The 21,827-nt window shown below is 47.8% G+C and overlaps 2 protein-coding genes across 2 annotated transcripts in view; both read left to right on the top strand.

Moving 5' to 3' along the window:
- Window positions 1-11,024, top strand: part of PSMD11 (proteasome 26S subunit, non-ATPase 11) — a gene marked incomplete at its 3' end in the record, with an annotated part of 51,176 nt that extends 40,152 nt beyond the window's left edge. The window contains exons 7-13 of the mRNA XM_080713599.1: window positions 1,555-1,699; window positions 2,790-2,850; window positions 7,284-7,346; window positions 9,267-9,392; window positions 9,834-9,869; window positions 10,326-10,377; window positions 10,882-11,024. Coding sequence (XP_080569725.1) covers window positions 1,555-1,699; window positions 2,790-2,850; window positions 7,284-7,346; window positions 9,267-9,392; window positions 9,834-9,869; window positions 10,326-10,377; window positions 10,882-11,024 — 626 coding nt within the window. The remainder of the gene's footprint in view (window positions 1-1,554; window positions 1,700-2,789; window positions 2,851-7,283; window positions 7,347-9,266; window positions 9,393-9,833; window positions 9,870-10,325; window positions 10,378-10,881) is intronic.
- A 6,666-nt stretch (window positions 11,025-17,690) lies between these two features.
- On the top strand, window positions 17,691-18,614 carry CDK5R1 (cyclin dependent kinase 5 regulatory subunit 1; the record flags this gene model as incomplete). Its single annotated transcript, XM_080712307.1, has 1 exon — window positions 17,691-18,614. The coding sequence occupies one exon, from the start codon at window positions 17,691-17,693 to the stop codon at window positions 18,612-18,614; it is 924 nt and encodes a 307-aa protein (XP_080568433.1).
- Window positions 18,615-21,827: the final 3,213 nt, after the last annotated feature.

Consider the following 21,827-nt stretch of genomic DNA (forward strand, 5'->3'; position numbering starts at 1 on the left):
GCCTCCCAAGTACTGGAATTACAGGTATTGCTATCATGCCCAGCTTTGAAGCCTATGTGTGTGTGTGTGGGGGGAATTGGTTGGTTGATTCGGGATTGAACACAGTAGCATTCTGCCTCTGAGCTATACCCTCAATTCTATTTTACTTTTTATTTTGAAATCGGGGCTCACTAAGTCGTGAAGGGTCTTGATAAGTTGCTGAGGCTGGCTGTAAACTTGTGATCCTCCTGTCACTGCCTCCTAAATACTACTATTATAAGCACGCAACACCATGCCCTGTCTGCAGTATACTTTAAATGCTGTATTATCTGTCTCATCTGTAAAAGATAATGCTCTTTCAACTTGCCTCTAAGAGGTGTTGTGATCTAGGAGCGGGCTTTCCTTGGTTGACATTCATTTCTGATGATTTCTAAGTGTGTGTGTGTGTGTGTGTGTTATTGGAGGTTGAACCAGGGCATTCTACCTTTGACCCTCCCCTCCCCTCCCCCTGGAAACAGAGTATCACTAAATTGCTGAAGCTTGCCTCAAATCCATGGTCCTCCTATTTCAGTTTCCCAAGTACTGGGATTTACAGGCATGTGCCACCCGACCTGTCTTACTAAATTTATCTTTACTTTTAACTTTGTGTCTGTGTTAACTCCTTAAAAGAAGAATTAAATAACTTCCTTAGAATCTCTAACTTTACTTTGGGACTTTCCTACCAATAATATTTCTTTTTGTACACATAATGGTTCTTTTTTCTGTTTTATTGAGCATCTTTTTTTTTATTGTGCTAAGTGTATATACTTTCATGTGAAAAATGTTGAGAAGCACTGTGGTAGACACATGGATGGGGCTGAGGTCTATAATTTGTTAGGGGCTGGGAGCCTAATATTCAAAAGTATAGAATCTTAAGGTTCAGATGTTCCTAAAGCTGGAAAGAACTACTTTTTATGGTATCCCAGGTGATAGAATAGGTTGGAAATATTAGCAGGTTCAAAGTTAAGTTCATTGGGAACAACTCTACTTCTGAACAGAGAATTGGTGAAGTAAACTAGGGTATCAGACTAAAATACTGCTTAGCCATACACAGTGTATGGATTTGGCATTATGTGAGAACTTCACTGGTTGCATCTAGGCAAAAGTACATTCATAAATTACAGGAATTTGAAATGAAAATAAAAGAAGTTGGATTTTTTTTTTCTTCCTAAAAGCTGCCTCAGTATAACAATGTCAAGCCTATACAGGTGATCTTATGGAGGTAAGTGTGATCTTTGCCAAAGTCTTAAAAAGACAGCGGAACTAGAATGATGGTAGGAAGCATGGGAGAAAAATGGTATGCTAGGTTTTTTTTTTTTTTTTTTTTTTGATCCCTATTGAATCGAGTCTCTAACTTGGGTTCTAATATCAGCTGTCACTCTCTGGCTGTGATTTTGGGCAGGTAGGTCCTTTATCCTCTTGACCTCATTAATATGTTGGTGCAGTTGGGATAGATTTCTGCAGCCCTTCCTGACTTTGATATTTTATAGTTAGGTTATTTTACATGGTTCTTGCTCCTTTCTTTTCGATGCCCAGGTATTATCCATGCAGCAGAGGAGAAGGACTGGAAAACTGCATACTCATACTTCTATGAGGCATTTGAGGGCTATGACTCCATCGACAGCCCCAAGGCCATAACATCTTTGAAGTACATGTTGCTGTGCAAAATCATGCTCAACACGTAGGTGCACTTTAACTGTGGACTATAAGAACTCTGGTCCTTTAAGTCTGTGTGCCATGACAAATGGGTTGGATAGGGAATTCAGTCAGTTACAGATAGGGACTGCAACCTCTGTGGCTGGTTGAGGTAGAGTGGAAGGACCAGAGGTGTTAGAACATTTAGTCTCTCAGACTCAGGGAGACAGATACTGAAAATCTTCCCAAACCCTCCTGGAGAATTCTCATCCTTGAAATATTCTGTTCTCTAGGGCGTGGTGGCGCACGCTTGTAATCCCCGCGCTTGGGAGGCTGAGACAGGAGGATCGCACAGGTCGCAGCCATCCTCAGCTACTTATTGAGGCTCTCAGCAACTTAGTGCGACCCTGTTTCCAAATAAAATATAAAAAAGGTCTGGGAGTATAGCCCAGAGGTAGAAAAGCCCCTGGGTTCCACCCCCAGTACCATCGGAAAAAAAAAAAAAGAAATATTCTGTTCTCATAGGTTGCTAAGCATAGAACAGAGGCTAGGAAATAACTTACAGATGAGTGCAAGCCAGCTGGGCCACCCAGGATGGGGAAGAGAGGGCTAAGGAAACATCTGAAAAAGTAGACAACAAAAAGTATGATAGACCAGGCGTGGTGGTGCATGCCTCTGACCTCAATCCTTGGGAGACTGAGACAGGAGAATCAGAGGTTCAAGGCCAGCCTCAGCACTTAGTGTGAGACCCTGTTTCAAACTAAAGAGTAAAATTGGGCTAGGATGTAGCTCAGAGGTGGAATGCCCCTGGGTTCAACTTCTAGTACAAAAAAAAAAAAAACAGAACCCTGTTATGCTGGGATTTGAATTATACCTGCCAGTTGGATCTATTTCTTTTGGTAGATTGAGTTGGGCTTTCTTTTTAATGTTGGGAGTTTTTCTACTTTTCATTTCTGAGCTTTGGCCCAGAGTAAAGAAAGCTTCATGAACATGAAGGACATTTAGGTTTAGGATTTGAGGCTGATTTCCTTTCTGGGAGGTCATCACAGTGGAATTCTGGTAAGAAGAAATTCACCTAAACCTTTGCTTACAATAAGTGTCCTGGAGTAATTGACCAAGTATGTCTTTTTTTCTAGCCCAGAAGATGTCCAGGCTTTGGTGAGCGGGAAGCTTGCACTTCGGTATGCAGGGAGACAGGTAGGAAATACCTTGACTGCAGTTCAGCTCACTCTGAGATCAACGTGTTGTCAGATTCATGATGTTTGATGACATCAGTGCACTTCCAGTCTTCACTCTCTTCTCATCTGATTCCTTTCCTTTAAGCCCATTCAGTGTGTTTTCTGTAGTATAAATTTTTGGCCTAGAAACTCAGTGTTTCATGCTCTTCTGAACATCGGGAGATTTGTGGGATATTTGTGGTTTGAGGAACTTGTAAAATTGAACTTTAGCATTTGCAGTGAGTTGGGTTGCACTTCACTTTGATCAGAAGCTCTGTCTGAGCTAGGCATGAGACCCTGTTTCACAATAAAGAATTAAAAGAAAAAAGGACTGTGGGTGTAGCTTGGAGGTAGAATGCCCCTGGGTTTAATCCCCAGTACGGGGGAGAGGGGGTTCTGTCTGCCACCAGGAGCCTGAAATAAGGTCTTTCATCACCTATCAAGACTTTGTTTCAAAAATAAGAATAAAAATAGGGCTGGGTGTGTATTTCAGAGGAAAAATGCCATGGACTCAACCCCCAGTTAAACATATGCGTACACGCACACACATGTGTAAAAGAAATAGGGATTTGCTAAGTTGTTGAGGGTTTGGCTAAGTTGCGGAGGCTGGTTTTGAATCTGCAATCCTCGTGTCTCAGTCTTCCAAGTACTGAGATTTTTTTTTAGGTGTGTGCCACCATGCCTGGCTAGACTTGCAAATTTAACATGTACAGAATGACTTCATAGATTATCTGAGTTCAGGAGCCTGGTTAGGTTTGTTGTAGGTGTGCTAAATTTAGGGAGGTCAGATTATTTGTTGCAGAAACTACATTTTGAGACCCATCCAACTGCTTCTTAGTTTAGTACCTTTCCATTCATGTCTTGAATTTTGAGAGTGGTGGAAAAAGAACTTGATTGTTGGTATTCCTTTTTGTGGTATCTTAATATCTGATTAGGCTTAAGTGTGACTTCTTTTTTTTTTTTTGCTTTTAAAATGCTTTATTAACATTGACTTGAACAGCAAAGTGGCGAACAGGACTAGTTGTCCTCTTTTTTTTTTTTTTTTTTTTTTTAAGTGTGACTTCTGAGAGTAGAGTTGTGACTTTATTTTTTTTGTGGTAGTATAGCTTGACTCAGGGGCATTCTACTTCTGTGCTACACACCCAGCCCTTTTAATATTTTCATTCATTCATTCATTCATTCATTCATTCATTCATTCATTCTTGGTGGTATTGGAGATTGAACTCAGGGTCTCTGAGCTACACTCCCAGCCCTTTTATTTTATCTATGTATATATTTATATGTATGTATTTATGCACACATACATACATGCTGGGGATTGAACCTAGAGGCGTACCTCTGAGCTATACTCTCCGCCCTATTTATTTATTTATTTATTTATTTATTTATTTATTTATTTATTTATTTATTTATTTATTTATATTTTGGTGGTACTGGGGTTCCTGGAAGCCCTTCTACCTCTGGCCTACACTCCCAGACCTATTTTTTTTATACTTTTTATTTGGAAACAGGGTCTCTTAAGCCAGTGCGGCTGGCTTTGAACCTGCGCAATCATCCTGTTTCTGCCTCCCAAGCGTGGGGATTACAAGGGTGCGCCACCATGCCTGGCTTATTTTTTATTTGAAAATAGGGTCTCACTAAGTTGATGGGAGCCTAAGTTGCTGAGGCTGTCTTTGAACCTGTGATCCTTCTGTGTCAGCATCCCAAGTACTGTTATTACAGGTACCTCACTCAGCATTTTTATTTTTCATTTTGAAACAGGGTCTCACTAAATTGAGGGGGGATCCTTGCCAAGTTGCTGAGGCTGGCCTTGAATTTGGTATGCTCCTCTCTTAACCTCCTAAGTACTGGTGTTATAAGTATGTGCCAGCACTTCTGGCTCCCTTATTTATTTATTTATTTTTTGCAATACTGGGTGTTGAACCCAGGGGCACTCTACTGCCAAGCTATATCTTAAGTCCAATTTTTATTTTATATTTTGAAACAGGGTCTCACTAAGCTGAAGAGGGCCTCACTAAGGCAGAGGCTGGCCACGGACCTGCGATTCTTCTGTCTCAGCCTCCCAAATACTATGATTACAGGTGTATACCATGGTGCCCAGCCTTTTATTTTTTATATATTTTTTTTTCTTGTGGTGTTTAGGATTGAACTCAGGGTCTCACAAAATTGTGGAGGGAGGGCCTCACCAGGTTGCTGAGGCTGGCTGCGAACCTGTGATCATACTGTCTCAGCTTCCCAAGTACTGAGATTATAGGCATGTGCCATTGTACCTGGTTCAGTTATGACTTATGTATTTATTGCTGTGTTATTAGGGATGGAAACCAGGGACATTCTACCTCTGAGCTATACCCCCAGCCCTATTTTTTATTCCTTATTTTGAAACAGGATATCACTGAGTTGAAAAGGGCCTCACTAAGTAGCTGAGGCTGGCTGTGAACTGTGATCCTTTTGTCTCATCCTTCAAATGGGATTATAAGCATGTGCCACCACACCCGTCTAGTTGTGACCTTTTTAAAGAGTATCTCAAGACGGGTGTGGTGGCGCGTGCTGGGCTGAGACCAGAGGATCCTTTTCAGAGACAGCCTTAGCTTCTTAGTGAGGTCCTTTGCAACTCAGTGAGATCCAGTTTCAAAATAAAGAATAAAAAATAGGTCTGGGGGTGTAGCTTGGAGGTAGAATATCCCTGGGTTTTATCTCCAGTACTGCCAAAAAAAAGACAGTATCTCAAATATCTTTACCATCTCCCTTTTCCCTTTTTCATGAAACTGGGAATCAACTCTTGGGCATTCTGCCTCTGAGCCACACCCCCAGTCCTATTTTTTATTCTTTATTTTGAAACAAGGTTTCACTGAGTTGCAAAGGGCCTCACTAAGTTATAGCTGAAGCTGGCTGTGAACCCTCAATCCTGCTTCAGCCTCCCAAAATGCTGGGATTACAATTATGCGCCACCATGCCTGGCTCAGGCTGATTTCTTAGAAAGATGGCTGTTGCAGATTTCTTACTGACTAGAAACTTTCTAATTTGGTTAGGTGTCTTTTATAACAAGGTCAGAAAGTTGCCCTGAACCATTGATTGTATCTTTAACACTCTAGGGTTTTGAGATTCAAATATACTTCATATTTATTTAGTTTTGGTACTGGGGATTCAACCCCAAAGGCAGCCCACCTCTGAGCTATACTCCCACTGTACTTTATTTTTTATTTTGAAACAGGGTCTTGATAAGCTGCCAAGGGCCTAAGTAAATTGCTGAGGCTTACCTTGAACTCGTGGTCCTGCCACAGCCTCCCTTGTGATGGGATTTCAGGCATGCACCACCATGCTTGGCTAGTACATACATTATAAATGCCTCAACCCTAATAAAAAGTAGACCTTATTCAATGCCTTCTTTCACACTTAGAGTGAATTTTAGTAAAACACAGGTAGTTCTGTTATTTTCCCTTCTAGTTTCTCATCTCTGGAGAGTGCTATATCAGGGCCTTTTTGGAAACCTTCTATTTTCTGTTTTTTTTTTTTTTTTTTTTTTTGTATTGGGGATGAAATCCAGGGGCATTCTACCACTGAGCTACACCCCTAGCCCTACTTTTTAATTATTATTTTTTGCAGTACTTGGTATGGAACCGAGCGGCATTCTACCTCCGAGATGCACTGCCAGCCTTATTTTTTATTCTTTATTTTGAAACTGGGTCTCACTGAGTTGCAAAAGACCTCACCAAGTAGCTGAGGTTGTCCTCAAACCGTGGTCCTTCTGTCTCAGCCTCTCAAATGCTGGGATTACAAGTGTACGCCACCACACTTGGCTTATTTATTTGCTTGCTTGTTTGTTTGTTTGTTTGTTTTTGGTGGTACTGGGGGTGGAACTCAAGGGCTTTCTACCTCCATACTACACTCCCAGACCTATTTTATACTTTATTTGGAAACAGGGTCTCACTAAGTTGCTGAGAGCCTCACTAAGTAGCTGAGGCTGGCTTCGAACCTGTGCAATCCTCCTGTCTCAGCCTCCCAAGCGCAGGGATTACAAGTGTGTGCCACCACACCTGGCTCTTATTTTTTTATTTTAAAACAGAATCTCACTGAGTTGCAGATGGCCTCACTATGTAGCTGAGGCTGTCTACGAACTGTGATCCTTCTGTCTTAGCTTCCCAAATGCTGGGATTACAAGCGTGCACCACCATGCCTGGCTTATTTTCTTGTATTTTTAAGTCACTTCAGATTTCAGAGGGAAAGTGGTTGCTGTACTGATAATACTACTTCTAGCTTTTCTGCCTAAAAAAGAGCCTCTAAAAAAGAATGATGGTAGAGCAGGTTCTTCCTTACAGCTGCAGTTGGTTATAGTGCCTTGCTTGCCTGTACTACTTTTTGAGTGTGTGTAGGCATGCAGAAGAGATCGCTTTCATGATTTGTCTCTATTCACAGACAGAAGCATTAAAATGCGTGGCTCAGGCTAGCAAGAACAGATCGCTGGCAGATTTTGAAAAGGTGAGCATGGTATGGGGTTGGTGGGGAATGGGTGGAAGCATATATAAGAACTTTTAAAAGATACTTAGTTTCACAAGAAGTTGCAAAGATAGTAGAGTGTGATCCCATGTATCCTTCACCTAATACAATATCAAAATCAGGAAATAGTTAAACACTTTTGTACAGTGAAAGTTGTTGAGTTGATTTAGGTTATATATTATACTTTACCATTTCAAAAAGCTCTTCCTGTCCTCCTTTTTTGACAGCAAGGCTATAATCTGGATTTTATGCTTGAGGGAACTGGGAATCAGGATTTGCATGGTCACACAACTAGTATAGTTTGACTCCAGGTCTTATACTTGTTCCACACAGCATGGTTATGAGTCTGCTTCTTCTCTGTGGCCAAAAGATGAGTCTTAATGTGTACATTTGGCCCAACAGAAACTTCTCAGGATCATGCTTTGTGATGTTCTAGGTTTTCTTTGAGTCCTGTGCCTTTTGCTCTTTGTTTAGGAAGTTTCAGAAAGGGAGAATCATTTGTCTAAGTTTTATGGTGAGACTTGTATGTATATTCTTTTCTGAACCACTCTCTTCTTAGTCTGCGCAGAGTGACCAACTTGGATCCAGAAAGAAAAATGATGTAGATGAAGACTAGGCCCTCTGACTCTCATTGCCTCCCAGGGTGCATCAGTTTATGGAAGGGCTCTGCCTCATCCCCCTTTGCCCCTTAATTGGCATGATTTGTCTGCTTTTGTTAGTACCTTATTAGCACAGCTGATGGGCTAGGATATTGAAATGACCACTAAAGGTAAATACACCACATACGTGAATAAACATTCTAGATAATTTGATCTCAAAATTTGGGGTATTAGTTGGAACACTTATTCTAAGTGGTTCCCTGGAAAAATGTTCTATGATTGATCAGATTTTGGGGATAATGTTAGGATTAAACAAAACTGAAAAGGTATTTCATTTTCTTTTTTTCTTCGACTAGGGATTGAACCCAGGGGCATTCTGCCTCTGAGCTACACTCTCAGACCTATTTTATTTTTTTATTTTGAAGCAGGGTCTTGCTAAATTGCTGAGGGTCTCACTTAGTTACCGGGGCTGGCCTTGAACCTGTGATCCTCCTGTGTCAGCCTCCCAAGTACTGAGATTACAGTTGTGTGCTACTGTACCCAGCCTTTTCTTTTTCCTTCCTTTCCTTCCTCTCCTCTCCTCCTCCTCCTCCTCCTCCTCCTCCTCCTCCTCCTCCTCCTCCTCCTCCTCTTCTTCTTCTTCTTCTTCTTCTTCTTCTTCTCCTCCTCCTCCTCCTCCTCCTCCTCCTCCTCCTCCTCCTCCTCCTCCTCCTCCTTCTTCTTCTTCTTTCTCTCTCTCTCTTTCTCTCTCTCTCTCTCTCTCTCTCTCTCTCTCTCTCTCTTTCTTTCTTTATTTCCTTTTTGCTGTACTGGGATGGAAAACAGGGGCATTCTACCTCTGAGCTATACCCCCAACCCTATTTTTTATTCTTTATTTTGAAACAGGGTCTCACTGAGTTGCAAAGGGCCTCATTAAGTAGTTGAGGCTGGCCACGAATCATGATCCTCCTGTCTCAGCCTCTCAAATGCTGGGATTACAAGTGTGCACCACCATGCCCAGCTTGAGAATTTTGAAATACATTCTGAGAAATGCTTGTGTAGTTATTTTGGTATTCAAGGAGAGTTGCTTTCGCAGCTTCATGATTTGAACTGTTTATGTGAGGGTATTGGACAGAAAGATGTGGCTCAACCTTTTAGTTCTTAACGTTACTATCTTTTACATTCTTCAGGGCTTTTCTTTCATCTCCCAACTATGTTCAGTCAGTGTAGTCACAAGAGCCAACCCGCTTCTCAGGAAAGCTAGAAAGAGTGTAACTTTAACCTGCTGTTCTGTACCAATCTCTGCTGCTGGTTCTTTTGGCAGGCCCTGACAGATTACCGGGCAGAGCTTCGGGATGACCCAATCATCAACACGCACTTGGCCAAGTTATATGATAACTTACTGGAACAGAATCTGATCCGAGTCATTGAGCCTTTTTCCCGAGTACAGGTAAGAACCCTCCTGGACTCTAGCTGTTTGGACTAGGTATTCTCTCTGTAGTCACCTCCCTTCCCATGTATGTTACAGAATTAGGAGCTCATTTCCAAGGGCATGCCTGGTGGGCAAGAGGTCACTAAGAACTTGGGCTTGTCTTGATGGGAAACAAGAGTTGCAAAGGATGCCTCTTGGGGTAGAGGATTTTGAGATGGCCCCTGATTGTGTTCTGAGAAGCCTCCTTGATTCTGTATTGGGTACATGAGATAGGAGCATTTCCTTTGTCTAGGGATAAGGACAGGCATGGACAGAGCACTAGAGAAGCTAAGCATGTTCAAGGAGAATCTGGTCTTTAGAGACATTCAGCTTGTTCAAGGGATAACAGCAGGTCTGTCTTTTCTTCCCCTAACTCCTTTAACACTTTCAGTGTTGGTGTCTCTCTGCCTTTCCTTTTAGATTGAACACATATCTAGTCTCATCAAGCTCTCCAAGGTAAGGAGTTCTGAGGCCATCTAGGGGGTAGGGATGGGGAAGAGGTGGGGTGGAGGGGCTGGCATTTGCACCTGATTGGCCTTGTTGGAACTCCCCCAGGCTGCTCAGTGGGAAATGAGGGCTCAGAGCTGGAGTTGCATTGTGGCTGTTTTGTTTTTAATCCATTTGCTCTAAGACTCTGTCATTTTGTTTCTGTTTTTTGGTGCTGGGGATTGAACTCAGGAGCATCTATCTCTGAGCTACCTAGCCCTTTTTATTTTTTATTTTTAAACAGTCTCACTAGGTTTCTGAGGCTGGTCTTGAACCTGTGATCCTCCTGTCTCAGCCACCCAGCTTACTGGGATTAAGGTGCACACCACCACACCTGGCCCTTAAGACTCTTTCTACAAAGCTTTCATGTAGGGTGATCTCTGATTAATAGATACTGGTCCCTTTAATCATGTGATTTGATTTTAGGCCGACGTGGAAAGGAAATTATCACAAATGATTCTTGACAAGAAGTTTCATGGTGAGTAACAGTCACATAGGCAAAAGGGCTGGTGGTAGTGATGAGATGCTTGAAGTGTATCTTTAAAAAAGGTGTTCTGAGGCCAGGTGTGGTGGCGCACGCTTGTAATCCCCGTGCTTGGGAGGCTGAGATAGGAGGATCGCACAGGTTTGAAGCCAGCCTCAGCTACTTAGTGAGGCTCTCGGCAACTTAGTCAGACTGTTTCCAAATAAAATATAAAATAGGTCTGGGAGTATAGCTTGGAGGTAGAAAAGCTCCTGGGTTCCACTCCCAGTACCACAAAAAAAGAAAAAAGAAAACCAAAAAAAGGTGTTCTGTTTTTTTCTGATGGTTCCCTGGCATCCTGACCCTTATTCTCCATGATAAGAGTAGGTGGTAACATGTACAAATGGGAGATGAGTTCTAGTCCCCTGTTCTTGAGAAAGTGAGGCAGCAGGGGTGGGCTGTTCCGCACTTGCTTTTGACTAATCTCTTTCACTTGGATTGCCTTTGTGTTTCCTGCAGGGATTTTGGACCAGGGGGAGGGTGTCCTGATTATTTTTGATGAGCCCCCAGTAGATAAAACTTACGAAGCTGCTCTGGAAACGATTCAGAACATGAGCAAAGTAGTGGATTCCCTCTACAACAAAGCCAAGAAACTGACATAGGTGAGTGCGCGCCCTGGCCCAGGGCCGGGCAGCGCCGTCGTGAGCCTGCACGCCTGCACCTCCTCCTGGTGTCCTCGCGGCCTCCCGATTGACACTGCTCTGTCTTCTCTTGCAGAGTTGGATCTGTAGCGGTCTTGTGGAGAGTGTGTGTGGCGGGAGAGTGAAACCTTGGGGGAAAATGCTAGGAGATTCGTGTTTCTTTTTGTTCTACTTTTCGCTCGGAAAGTTTTTAAATCCTCATTTGGTGCATCTGTATTCCAACCAATAGGTGTGCCAGTTTTCATGTGATCTTTACTGGCCCAACTTGGGAGTGGGGAAATTGCTTAAAAAAAAAAAAAGAAAAAGAAAAAAAAAAGAATATTCTAAATAAAAGGAAAAAGGCTTACACTACCTAAAGCTGTGCTCTCTGCCTCCTGGGAGAGGGCCGCAAAGCCAGGCACCCCGCCAACCACCGGGGTCCCAATCCACCCGCTGGGCGTCACCTCTCCTCCTCTTCAGAATTGGGTGTTTGCTGACCATCAAAAGCAATGACTTTTTATTCTGTTTGTACTGAACCAAAACAAACAACTGTGTATAGACTGCTATTTTCTTTTTTATTTGAAATGAGGCGTTTTGGTGTTCTTTCCCCTGCCATTCGGCCTGTCTGCCCTTTCCTCCCTTTCCTCTGACATTGGCTCCAGAAGACTAGCCGAAGGTTCTAATGCCGCCGCCGTCGCCGCCGTCACCACCACCGCAGCAGCAGCAGCAGCAGCAGCAGCAGCAGCAGCAGCAGCAGCAGCAGCAGCAGCAGCAGCAGCACCTGCACGGCTCCGCTCTGACCTGTGAAGGAATGGGGACAAGGCCAGGAGCTAGTGTCCACCACAGCCACAAGGGAGCAGCGTCGGCCCTCAGCCCTCAGGGGGCCTGCTGTGCATGTGGCTTTTTTTTAACACAGTAATTAGATTAGACGTCAGTGTTTTAACTGCCCCTCTCCACCCCACCCTTCCCCTCCCCTCCCCTCCCCTCCCCTCTCCTCTCCTTCTTCTCTTTCCCTTCTCTCAGCCAGGAGACCACCACCTCCTTTTCTCCAGAGGAGCTGGGCTGGTGGAACTCCTTCAGTCTCTCTCCTCCCACTCCTCCTTTCCTGCTGTCAGATGGATTTATTCCTTTTTTAAACCGTGAACATCGGAAATGAGACTGTGGGGTGGTTTTTTTTTCCTTCCTTGTTGGGTTTTCGAGCAACCTCATGTCCCCTTCCTAGGGAGCTTCTTTCTTTACCTCTTAGAACTTGAACAGATGGGAGGTAGAGCACTGTATTCAGCATGCTTTGTTTTCTGATGCGATTACATAGCAAGGCTCTAAATGCCATTTGGGCAGGTAAGCTTCTGCACCTTTGCTGTGCTCAACTATATCTTCTTTCTCTCCTCTTTTCTTCTTCCCCTCCTCTTCTCACCTTCCTGCTGGCCTCCTTTCCTCTTTATCTTTCTCAGATTATCCTTCCAGGTTTTCGTAATAAATTTATATTTTGTAAAAGGATTTTGTTGTACTAGGTTTTGCATCTTCACTGAATCTGACTGGCTCTTAATTTTCCTCTCCAAAATCAGGTTTTTGTTCCTAACATCATCTTCTCCCCATCATGTCCAGTCACTGTTTTGGTTTTGGCACCATCAATATCAAATGTACAAACGGTTCTTGCTAACCAACACCAGGTATATCTGATGTTCAGATGAGTTCCAATAAAAATAATTTTTTTTTCAAAAGGTGTCTTGTCTTGAGTGCTGGAGAGTTGCTGAGAAAGTTCTAATGGCTCCCTCTGTAGCCCAATAATAGTCTAGCCCTCTACACTGGCCAACGTCCTATTACTTAAATTGCATGATGAGAGTCCTTTAGTCGAGTTTGAAGCCCAAATTTGGAAAGCTTTGGGCAGGGAAATTGATGTGTTAGGTCTGAGAGCAGAAGTGGAGTTCAGATGTTTTTCCAAGGCAACATGTTCAGTGAAGACATGTAGGTTTCGGCAGTAAGATCCTCTGAACCTCTTTTCCCATCCCCTGACAGGTGATTGTGATATGAGGGGCATAATGAAGTAATGGAAGTTTTAGCACCTAGAGAGTTTTAACTTCCAGCTGGGGTTTCTTTTCTTTTTTCTTTGTCTCTTTTTGTTTTTTGGTATTGGGGATGGAAACCAGGTGGTGCATTCTACTTTTGAGCTGTACCTCCAGTCCTTTTTTTTATTTTTACCATGAAACAGAGTCTTGTTAGGTTGCAGAGGGTCTCGCTAAGTTGCTGAGGCTGTCCTGGAACCTGCAATCCTCCTGCCTCCCAAGTACTGGGATTACAGGCTAGTGGCCACCACATCCCTCCTCCTTTTGGAATATTTAAAAAGCAGCGGTTTTCTGCTCCCCTCACACCCCAGGAATGTGATTCTGGGGCCTCTGAGGGCTTGCCACCTCCATTCCAGTTTGAGCAGTTTTGCTAATCTCAGTTTTAGCATTGTGTTTCTCTGTGTAATTTTACTTGCATAGTTTTCCTTCCATAAAGGACTTTGAAAAGTATTCAGTAGAGATCTAGAATTGGAACAGAAGGGAGAGGGTTTCCCAAGTTTAGGCAGCCCCCAGGGGTAACAGCTCTTTGTTCTGTTCTTGTCTCAGTCTGATGATTTCCCATAGACCTGTGCTGTCCAGTGTGTAGCTACCACAGCTGTTGAGCCTTTGCAATGCAACTAGTTCAAACCGATGTACTACAGCAAGTATAAACACAGACCAGAAAGGTTTAGTATGAAAAAGGAATGTAAAATACCAACTTTTTTTATATGTGCTGAACTATTTTGGGTATATTGGGTTAAATAAAATATATTAGCATTCATTTGTTTCCTTTTACTTTTTTTAATGTGGCTACTAGAAATGAACGGGTTTCCCATGTGGCTTGCAGTTGTGACTCCCTGTACTTCTGTTGGACTGTGCTGTTCTAAATCACATCAGGACCAGCAGCCATTTGGCAGTTGCTCTTTTCAGGCATAACTGAGAGGGTAGAGGGTCAGCTGGCCCATGGGCTGGCCTGGGCTCCAGCTTTCTCACTGAGGGCCCACCAGCCTTCATGGTTTCTTTTTTGTTAATGGGACACTGCCGGGGTTGAGAGCAGAGGCCGAGGTGGCTGCTCTGGTGCCCTGGTGTGTGCTGGAGTTACATAATCTGTGCTGCCCAGAAGGGCCACTAGATGCTGCTCTGTGATCCCTGAAAGAACAAAGGAACACGGCTCAGCCAGGCTCTACTTGGAACCCTGGCTTGAAGACTGGCTGTTGGCTTGGCTTCCCTTCCTGAGGCTGTCATGGACAGTGCAGAGCAGGGGAGACTCCTGTGGTGCTGATGCTCATCCCAGCCCAGAAAAGCAGCTAGCAAGCAGGCTGCAGCTAGAGATAGGCTAGAGGATAAGTAGGCTGGTTGACAGAGGTGAAAACCTGGGCACCGTCCTACAGTTGTCTGATGAAGATGACGGGGAGAGAACAGCCCTGCATCATGCAGCTGGATCTGCCTTCTGGGCCGGTGGTTCTGCCATTTTTCCTTGCTTCCCAGTAGGAGCAGTGATGGGAGGTAGGGTTAGGGGGCAGTGGTGAGCTGATGAGCAGAGGAGCTATGGGATGCCAGAAATGCAATAGACATGGCCTTGGTGAGTGGTGCTTTCTGACCCCGTTTCCTCAGCAGCAGGTAGGCTGCAGAGCTATCCCGCTGCTGAGGAGGCTGGGGTAGTTTATGGAGAGCTGGCTTTGAAGGTGCTAGTGAAGAGCAGACTGGACCAAGGCAGGAGGACACGGAGTGCATCCAGGCTGGGCAGGCCCTTGCGAATGCATGCCACTTTAGCTTTGGGAATGGGATGGAATGGCATTCCCCACTATGAATTGGAGAAGATAGAACTGAAACGCAGGTACAGGTAGCAGTGGGCCCAGGTTTTTCTAGGGGTGGGTTAAGATTTAGAAATCTGAGCATAATTTAGGAAATGAAAAGCATTTAACATTGATTTACACTCAACACTCGAATCTGAAGGGGAGCTTAAGGTAGCGTGGCCACCAGCCAATCCAAGAGTGGACCTCGTTTCTTTGGTGGCTGGAGGGACAGTCTGATGTTCAGCTTTGCCTCACAGAGAAAGAGAGACGTGAGCCCAAAGAGCTGAAGGTCCTGGAGATAATTTCTTCCTGCTGCTTATTATGAGGGGGAGGAGGGGTGAGAATGGTTCCATCTTGAGAGCAAGTAGAGTTGCTGAAAGAGTTTGAACATGGTTTGTCTGTTCAAGAACTCAGGAGGCAGGCCGGGCATGGTGGCGCACAGCCTCATCTACTTAGCAAGGCACTTTGCAACTCAAAAAAAAAAAAAGTAAAAAATAGGGCTGGGGGTGTAGCTTGGAGGTACAATGCCCCTGGGTTCCATTCCCTTTACTGCAAAAACAAAACAAACAAAAAAAAAGCCGGGCGTGGTGGCGCACGCTTGTAATCCCCGCACTTGGGAGGCTGAGACAGGAGGATCGGGCAGGTTCAAAGCCAGCCTCAGCTACGCGAGTGAGGCTCTCAGCAACTTAGACCCTGTTTCCAAATAAAGTATAAAATAGGTCTGGAAGTATAGCCCGGAGGTAGAAAGCCTCTGGGTTCCACCCCCAGTACCATCAAAAAAGAAAAAAACCTTCAGGAGGCATGGTTTCAAGGTTATGGTGCAGAGAGGTGGCAGGACAGGACCTTTAAGACCTAAGTCCTGGAGGGAGGGTTTAATGTAGTTCCTGTGAGAGTAAGTGGTTATTGGGAGAGCTGGTTAGTGAAAAACCTGCCGTCTTCCATGTGTGCTTGCTTGCACTAATGCTTTTCTGCAGGATCTTGGCCTTCCAGCTTTTAAAACTGGGAGCTGTGCGCACCTGTTTCCCCAGACTCATATTTTGGGTTCAGAAAAAGTACCAAAGTAGTTGTGTCGTGGGGGCCATCCAGAGGAAGGGGCACACTGACCCCAAGGGGGACGCTTAGAGACCCACTTCCTCCAAGTGACCATAATAGCCTAAGCGCTGTGGAAAGTAGCCCTTGGGTGCTGAGCAGTGCATTCTCCACTTTGTGGTCGCCTGGGACCTGGAAGCCTTCAGTGGCCAATGTTAACATATCTCTAGGTTAGGACATAAACACATGTTCTGACTTGGTGACAGCTAAAGCTAAAGTCCGACTAATTCCGACTCCCTCTCTGTCCCTTTGGGCAGTTGGCAGAACTGGTGCAGGGTGACAGGTCCATGTGCTGGCATGGTCTTGAACTGGGTGTTAACATCCTCTCGGGTATCTGAGCCTAGAGACAGCAACCTAAAATAAGATGTCTCCTGTTCACCAGGTTTTGTGGTCAGGTTTGCATTGGTCTGCAGAACCAAACCCCCCAAAACCGCTAATAAATAAAACGTGGCCTTTGTGAAAGATTCAACTTCGTGTCCCTGAGGAACAGCTGTTATCAGAACCCAGGATTTTACAGGCGTCAAGTTTTCATGTTACACTTATTTAGAATGGAAAACATTTAAACCGGAGGATCAGAGGCTCAGCTGCTTCTCTTGTACGATAACAGATCAGAGAAGTGAGCCGTCACGTTTGACCACAGCCCAACCAGCAGCCTCTGGCCCTGCTCCCTGGTGTGCTGTGGGGTGTCTGGGGGTTCGCGGGGGCGAGTCTATGCGCCCCAGAAGCGCCCCCCGCCGGGCTGGCCTGGGTTTCTGAGCTCTTCCCGGGGCGGGGCGGGGGCGTCCATCTGGGGCGAGGGCCCGAGGGGCGCGGCGCTGGGGCGGCCTCGGTGAGGGGGGCGCCTCCCGGCTCGGCCGCGCCCGGGTGCTGGGCCCTGCCGCTCGGTGGCCGCGTGTGGCCGCGGAGCTGCAGCCGCGGGCTCGCCGGCGGGAACAAAGGCGGCACGTGGCGGGGCGAGGCGGGGCGGGGTCGGCTGGGCCCCGCCTGCCCACCGCCCCCCCCGCCCCGGGCCCCGCGGGCTGCGCGGGCGCGGGGCGGCGCCGAGGGCGGGCCCGGGCCGCGAGCCGGCGCTCAGGTGGGGCCCGGCGAGGAGAGGCGCCTCCCGCTCCCGGCCGGCCTGCCGCACCGCGCGAGCTCCCGGGCCGCCGCTCCCGGGCCAGAGCAGGCCCGCCGGGGCACGCGCGCGGGGAGCGCGCCCCCGAGGAGGCGGCCGGGACGGGCGCGCGCGCGGGGCGGGGCCGCGCGTCTGCAGAACCTTGGACAGAAGCTCCCGAGCCGCCGCCGCCGCCGCGCGCGAGCCCCGCCGAGCCCCGCCGAGCCCCGCCGAGCCCTGCCGAGCCCCGCCGAGCGCCGCCGAGCGCCGGGACCGCGGCGGCCGAGCCGCGGCGCGCATTGCGGAGGCCGGAGCCTGGGAGCCGCCGCCTGCCGGGTGAGTGAGCGGCGGCCGAGCCGGCGGGTGCGGGCGCCCCCTCCCTCCCCGCGCCGGGGACCGGGGCCGGGGGCGCGGTGGAGGCGGCGGGGCTGCGGCGCGGGGCGCGGGGCGCGGGCCGGGGCGGGGCCCCGCGGTGCTGAGAGCCCCCTTGCTTTCGCAGGTCGGAGGGCCGCCCTTCGCGGAGCGCCCTTCCTCCGTCGGGCCGCGCGGCCGCTGAGCCCCTTCTACCCCCCGCCCGGCAGGCTGGGCGCGCAGGGGCGCGGGCCCCCGCCGGGCGCGCAGCGGCACCATGGGCACGGTGCTGTCCCTGTCCCCCAGCTACCGTAAGGCCACGCTGTTCGAGGATGGCGCGGCCACGGTGGGCCACTACACGGCCGTGCAGAACAGCAAGAACGCCAAGGACAAGAACCTGAAGCGGCACTCCATCATCTCCGTGCTGCCGTGGAAGAGGATCGTGGCCGTGTCGGCCAAGAAGAAGAACTCCAAGAAGGTGCAGCCTAACAGCAGCTACCAGAACAACATCACGCACCTCAACAATGAGAACCTGAAGAAGTCGCTGTCGTGTGCCAACCTGTCCACCTTCGCCCAGCCCCCGCCGGCCCAGCCGCCCGCGCCCCCGGCCAGCCAGCTCTCGGGCTCCCAGACCGGGGTCTCCTCCTCCGTCAAGAAGGCCCCGCACCCTACTGTCACTTCCACCGGGACGCCCAAACGGGTCATCGTCCAGGCGTCCACCAGCGAGCTGCTGCGCTGCCTGGGCGAATTTCTCTGCCGCCGGTGCTACCGCCTGAAGCACTTGTCCCCTTCAGACCCGGTGCTTTGGCTGCGCAGCGTGGACCGCTCGTTGCTCCTGCAGGGCTGGCAGGACCAGGGCTTCATCACGCCGGCCAACGTGGTCTTCCTCTACATGCTCTGCAGGGATGTGATCTCCTCGGAGGTGGGCTCGGACCACGAGCTCCAGGCCGTTCTGCTGACCTGCCTGTACCTGTCCTACTCCTACATGGGCAACGAGATCTCCTACCCGCTCAAGCCCTTCCTGGTGGAGAGCTGCAAGGAGGCCTTTTGGGACCGCTGCCTCTCTGTCATCAACCTCATGAGCTCCAAGATGCTGCAGATCAACGCTGACCCACACTACTTCACACAGGTGTTCTCCGACCTGAAGAATGAGAGCGGCCAGGAGGACAAGAAGCGGGTCCTCCTGGGGCTTGATCGGTGAGCCCCATAGCCCTCGTCATGGCTCAAGGATTCAGTTCATTTTTAAAAATTTATTATTAAGCAAATCAGAGTTTTGTGTACATTATGTGTCTAGCAAAGCCACAAAGGGCCTCTCCCTTCCCACAGTCTCTCCTTGGGGTGTTTTCAGCCCTGTCAAGAACTCTGGAGACTTTCGAACTCAAGAACCTCATGCAAACCCAGATGTATTCAGAGCCACCCAGGCTGACCGCTCACTTTGGGGATCTCAAGGGGCTGGCCTGCCCCTCTCGCCTGAGCCCTTGCTGGATCCACGGTGGGTGAGGCTGCCCACCGCTCCCCGGATGGGAGCTGGAGAGGGGCCACTGGCTGGCGGGCCCAGGGAGAAATTGGCATTTCTGGTTGGAGGCCCTTTTCTGCCAACTGTTTTGGGTGGCTCAGTCTCCCAGGGCTCCTGGAGCCAGACACCAAGTGACCCTCAAAGAGGGTATTGAAGCAAGAGCCCCACAGCCCTGGGACGTCTTCAGTCGAGGAGGCGCGTAATGGGTCTCGTGCAAAGAGTGTGTCCGGTGGTCTGACCCCGCACGGCCCTGGTTTGCTGTTTTCTTTTTTTTAGGGAGAAGGGCTTTAATTTAGTTGAGAAATGGAACTCGCCCTGCTGCCCCTCGTCCACCGCGCCTGGCTCCTGCATTGGTATTGGCTAATGAGCTGGTCTGCCTCGTTTGGGCCTCTCGTTTCGGATCCCAGCTAACGGGGTAGGGTGAAGCTGGGGATGGCTACTTTTCTGGGTGAGTTTTTCATTTGAATAACAGCTTAGTCACTCTGTGGCAAAAGCCAGGACCGCGGCAGGTGACCGTTAGCCAGAGCCTGCCTTCTGCGCAGGTGGGGTGGTCCACGCCTGAGATCGAGCCGGTGCCCACCTAAGTGCTAAGGCCTCTCGCTGGTGCACATGCCATTTGTCCTGAGGAGCTGGAAAAGGTCGAGATCCGCCCTAGGGGTGATGTGAAATGGTGTCTCCCACCCCTTGACAACTGAAAGCTGTTTCCAAGTAGTTCAGTTTCTTCTGGAGAGAAACCTTGGCCTGCAAGGCTCAGTGAGATAGCTGCATCTTGGAGATAATTACAAGATGGGAGTGTGACTCCTGATTGCTTTGGAAGCTTGATAATTGTTAACTGATGGCTCACAGCTGCTGGTTTTGGTGCCCACCCTACCTTAGTGGCTGTAAAAACACGATGTGTACTTTACCTATTTCCTTTCTCCCAGGTTGGTGGCTTGGGAGAGGTCCAAGAGAAGGGAGCAAGTCTTCCTGCATGGCCCTCACTCTGGCTTTGGGGAACAAAGAGCGGTGTGAAGATGCTACAGAGGATTCTCTCTTCTAACCCCGGTCACTGGGGAGTGCTGGAATTGGGGGGTAGGGGAGGGGAGGCAGAGGTCATTTTACATAGGATTAGGTTCTAGATAGATGCTGACTTCTGTACAAGCACTACTGAAATTCACGTAAAAAAGGGAAAGCTGTGAAATTTCAACCCGAGGAATGCCCGGAGATGGGGAAGAGGGCCTGCCCGTGCTGGGGAGCCTTTCCCCAGCTGCTCCCTGAGGCCCGCACCGAGCCGTGCCCCGGGTGTCGGAGAATCGGATGCAGAGCTGGAAGGCACCTGCGGCTGCTGGCACAGACTTCACTGCAGCCTCTCTTCTCCGCTGGTTTCCACGCAGCCTGTCTTTATATCCTGCTGCCACGTGCGACCTGAGGTGGGAGGCCTGTGGGGGCAGCCGGCCCCTGCTGGCATGAGAGGAGCTTTGGGTGCCAAGTCTCCGGAGGAAGGTGCATGTTTGTACTCCATGCAGCTGGCTGGACCTGGCCTGGAACTGTGCCATTAAGTTGCATCCACAGGGATTCTAGTTTTGTGTCTGTTTTCCTTCTCTTTCTCGTATTTATTATTTTTTTATTTTTTTGGAGGAGGTGCACATTTCTGAAGTGGTTATACAGACCGAGGAAACAACTCTCTAGTTCCACCGATGTGAAGCCTCTGTGTTCTCTCTCCCCTTGCACTGGTCATCAGTATTGTAAAGGAACAACTGACATACTTGAGTGTGCAAGCAATGGACCCACTTGACATGCTGCTATGAAGACTACTTTTAGAACAAAAAAGAAAAAAGAAAAAAAACGAACAAAAAAAAAAACACCCTTTATTCTTCAATTGTTGCTTTTACAGTGATATTGTGCATGCAAACCAGGAGCATTTTGTGTCTTAAGAAAAATAATGTTAGAACAGATGGCTGTGAAAATTACACCCATGCACAGAACAAGCCACAGGAATAATAGTTCAGGATTTGATTTTTCTCTTTTTTCTTGTAAACCTGAGGGTTGATATATTCTTTCCATGCAGTTAATAGAATTTAGTTTTGTTCCAGCAGTTGTTAAACTTGCAATGAAAAGAAAATGTGCCATTTTTTTTTCCTCTCGGAATTATTCATAGCTGTATATTTGAAACTGCTAATTACACATGTGTGATATATGTTGGTTTTTTAGTGCAATTTCTTTGTAGCTATTCTTTGACCAAACTGTGGGTATTGTTAATTTAATTTATATTTGTCTTATTTTGTATGTATGTGTAGTGTGTGAGTATGTGTGGTTTATAATCTGACAGTCATGAAGCTCAGTTTGGCTGTAATTTAATTCCCTTTCCCTTATTTTTATTTATTTTTGTACTGTGCTGATTCAATAAAATGCACCGACCATCCATTACACAGACCTCTTTGTGGGCTCATTTGCGAGCAGGCTGGGATACCTTTAATACGTGATTCACGCGCTCAGGACAGAATTGGATTTTGTTACAGGGAGGGAAGTGGGGACAGAGCAGGGGAAAGGGCCGAACACACTAAGGTGATTAAGAAAGCCGCACAGCTCAGTGAGCTTCAGTTCAGTGGCGGGCAGGTGTGCCCCAGCTGCCCTCTTTGTGGAGGTCCATGACTGGCACCTGGACCCAGGGACGATCAGGTGGCCAGTGCTGGCCAAGTGGGTCCTGCGTGGGCACTGGCCTCAGACCCATGCCTTGAGATTTGTCGTAAAGGTTGCTGCTCCCGTGCAGCCCTAGGTCTGGGTCTGCTCAGTGCCCACTGCCCCCAGGCTCCCGGGACGGCCAGCAGGTATAGACCGGTGTCCTTGTTGTCCAGCCCTGCAAGTTTGGCTCGGTGCAGGTTCCCTAGAGAGAAATCCAGTCTAGGGCTCTCGAACAAG

This window comes from Muscardinus avellanarius (assembly GCF_963383645.1).
Source record: "Muscardinus avellanarius genome assembly, chromosome: 16".
Taxonomy (NCBI): domain Eukaryota; kingdom Metazoa; phylum Chordata; class Mammalia; order Rodentia; family Gliridae; genus Muscardinus; species Muscardinus avellanarius.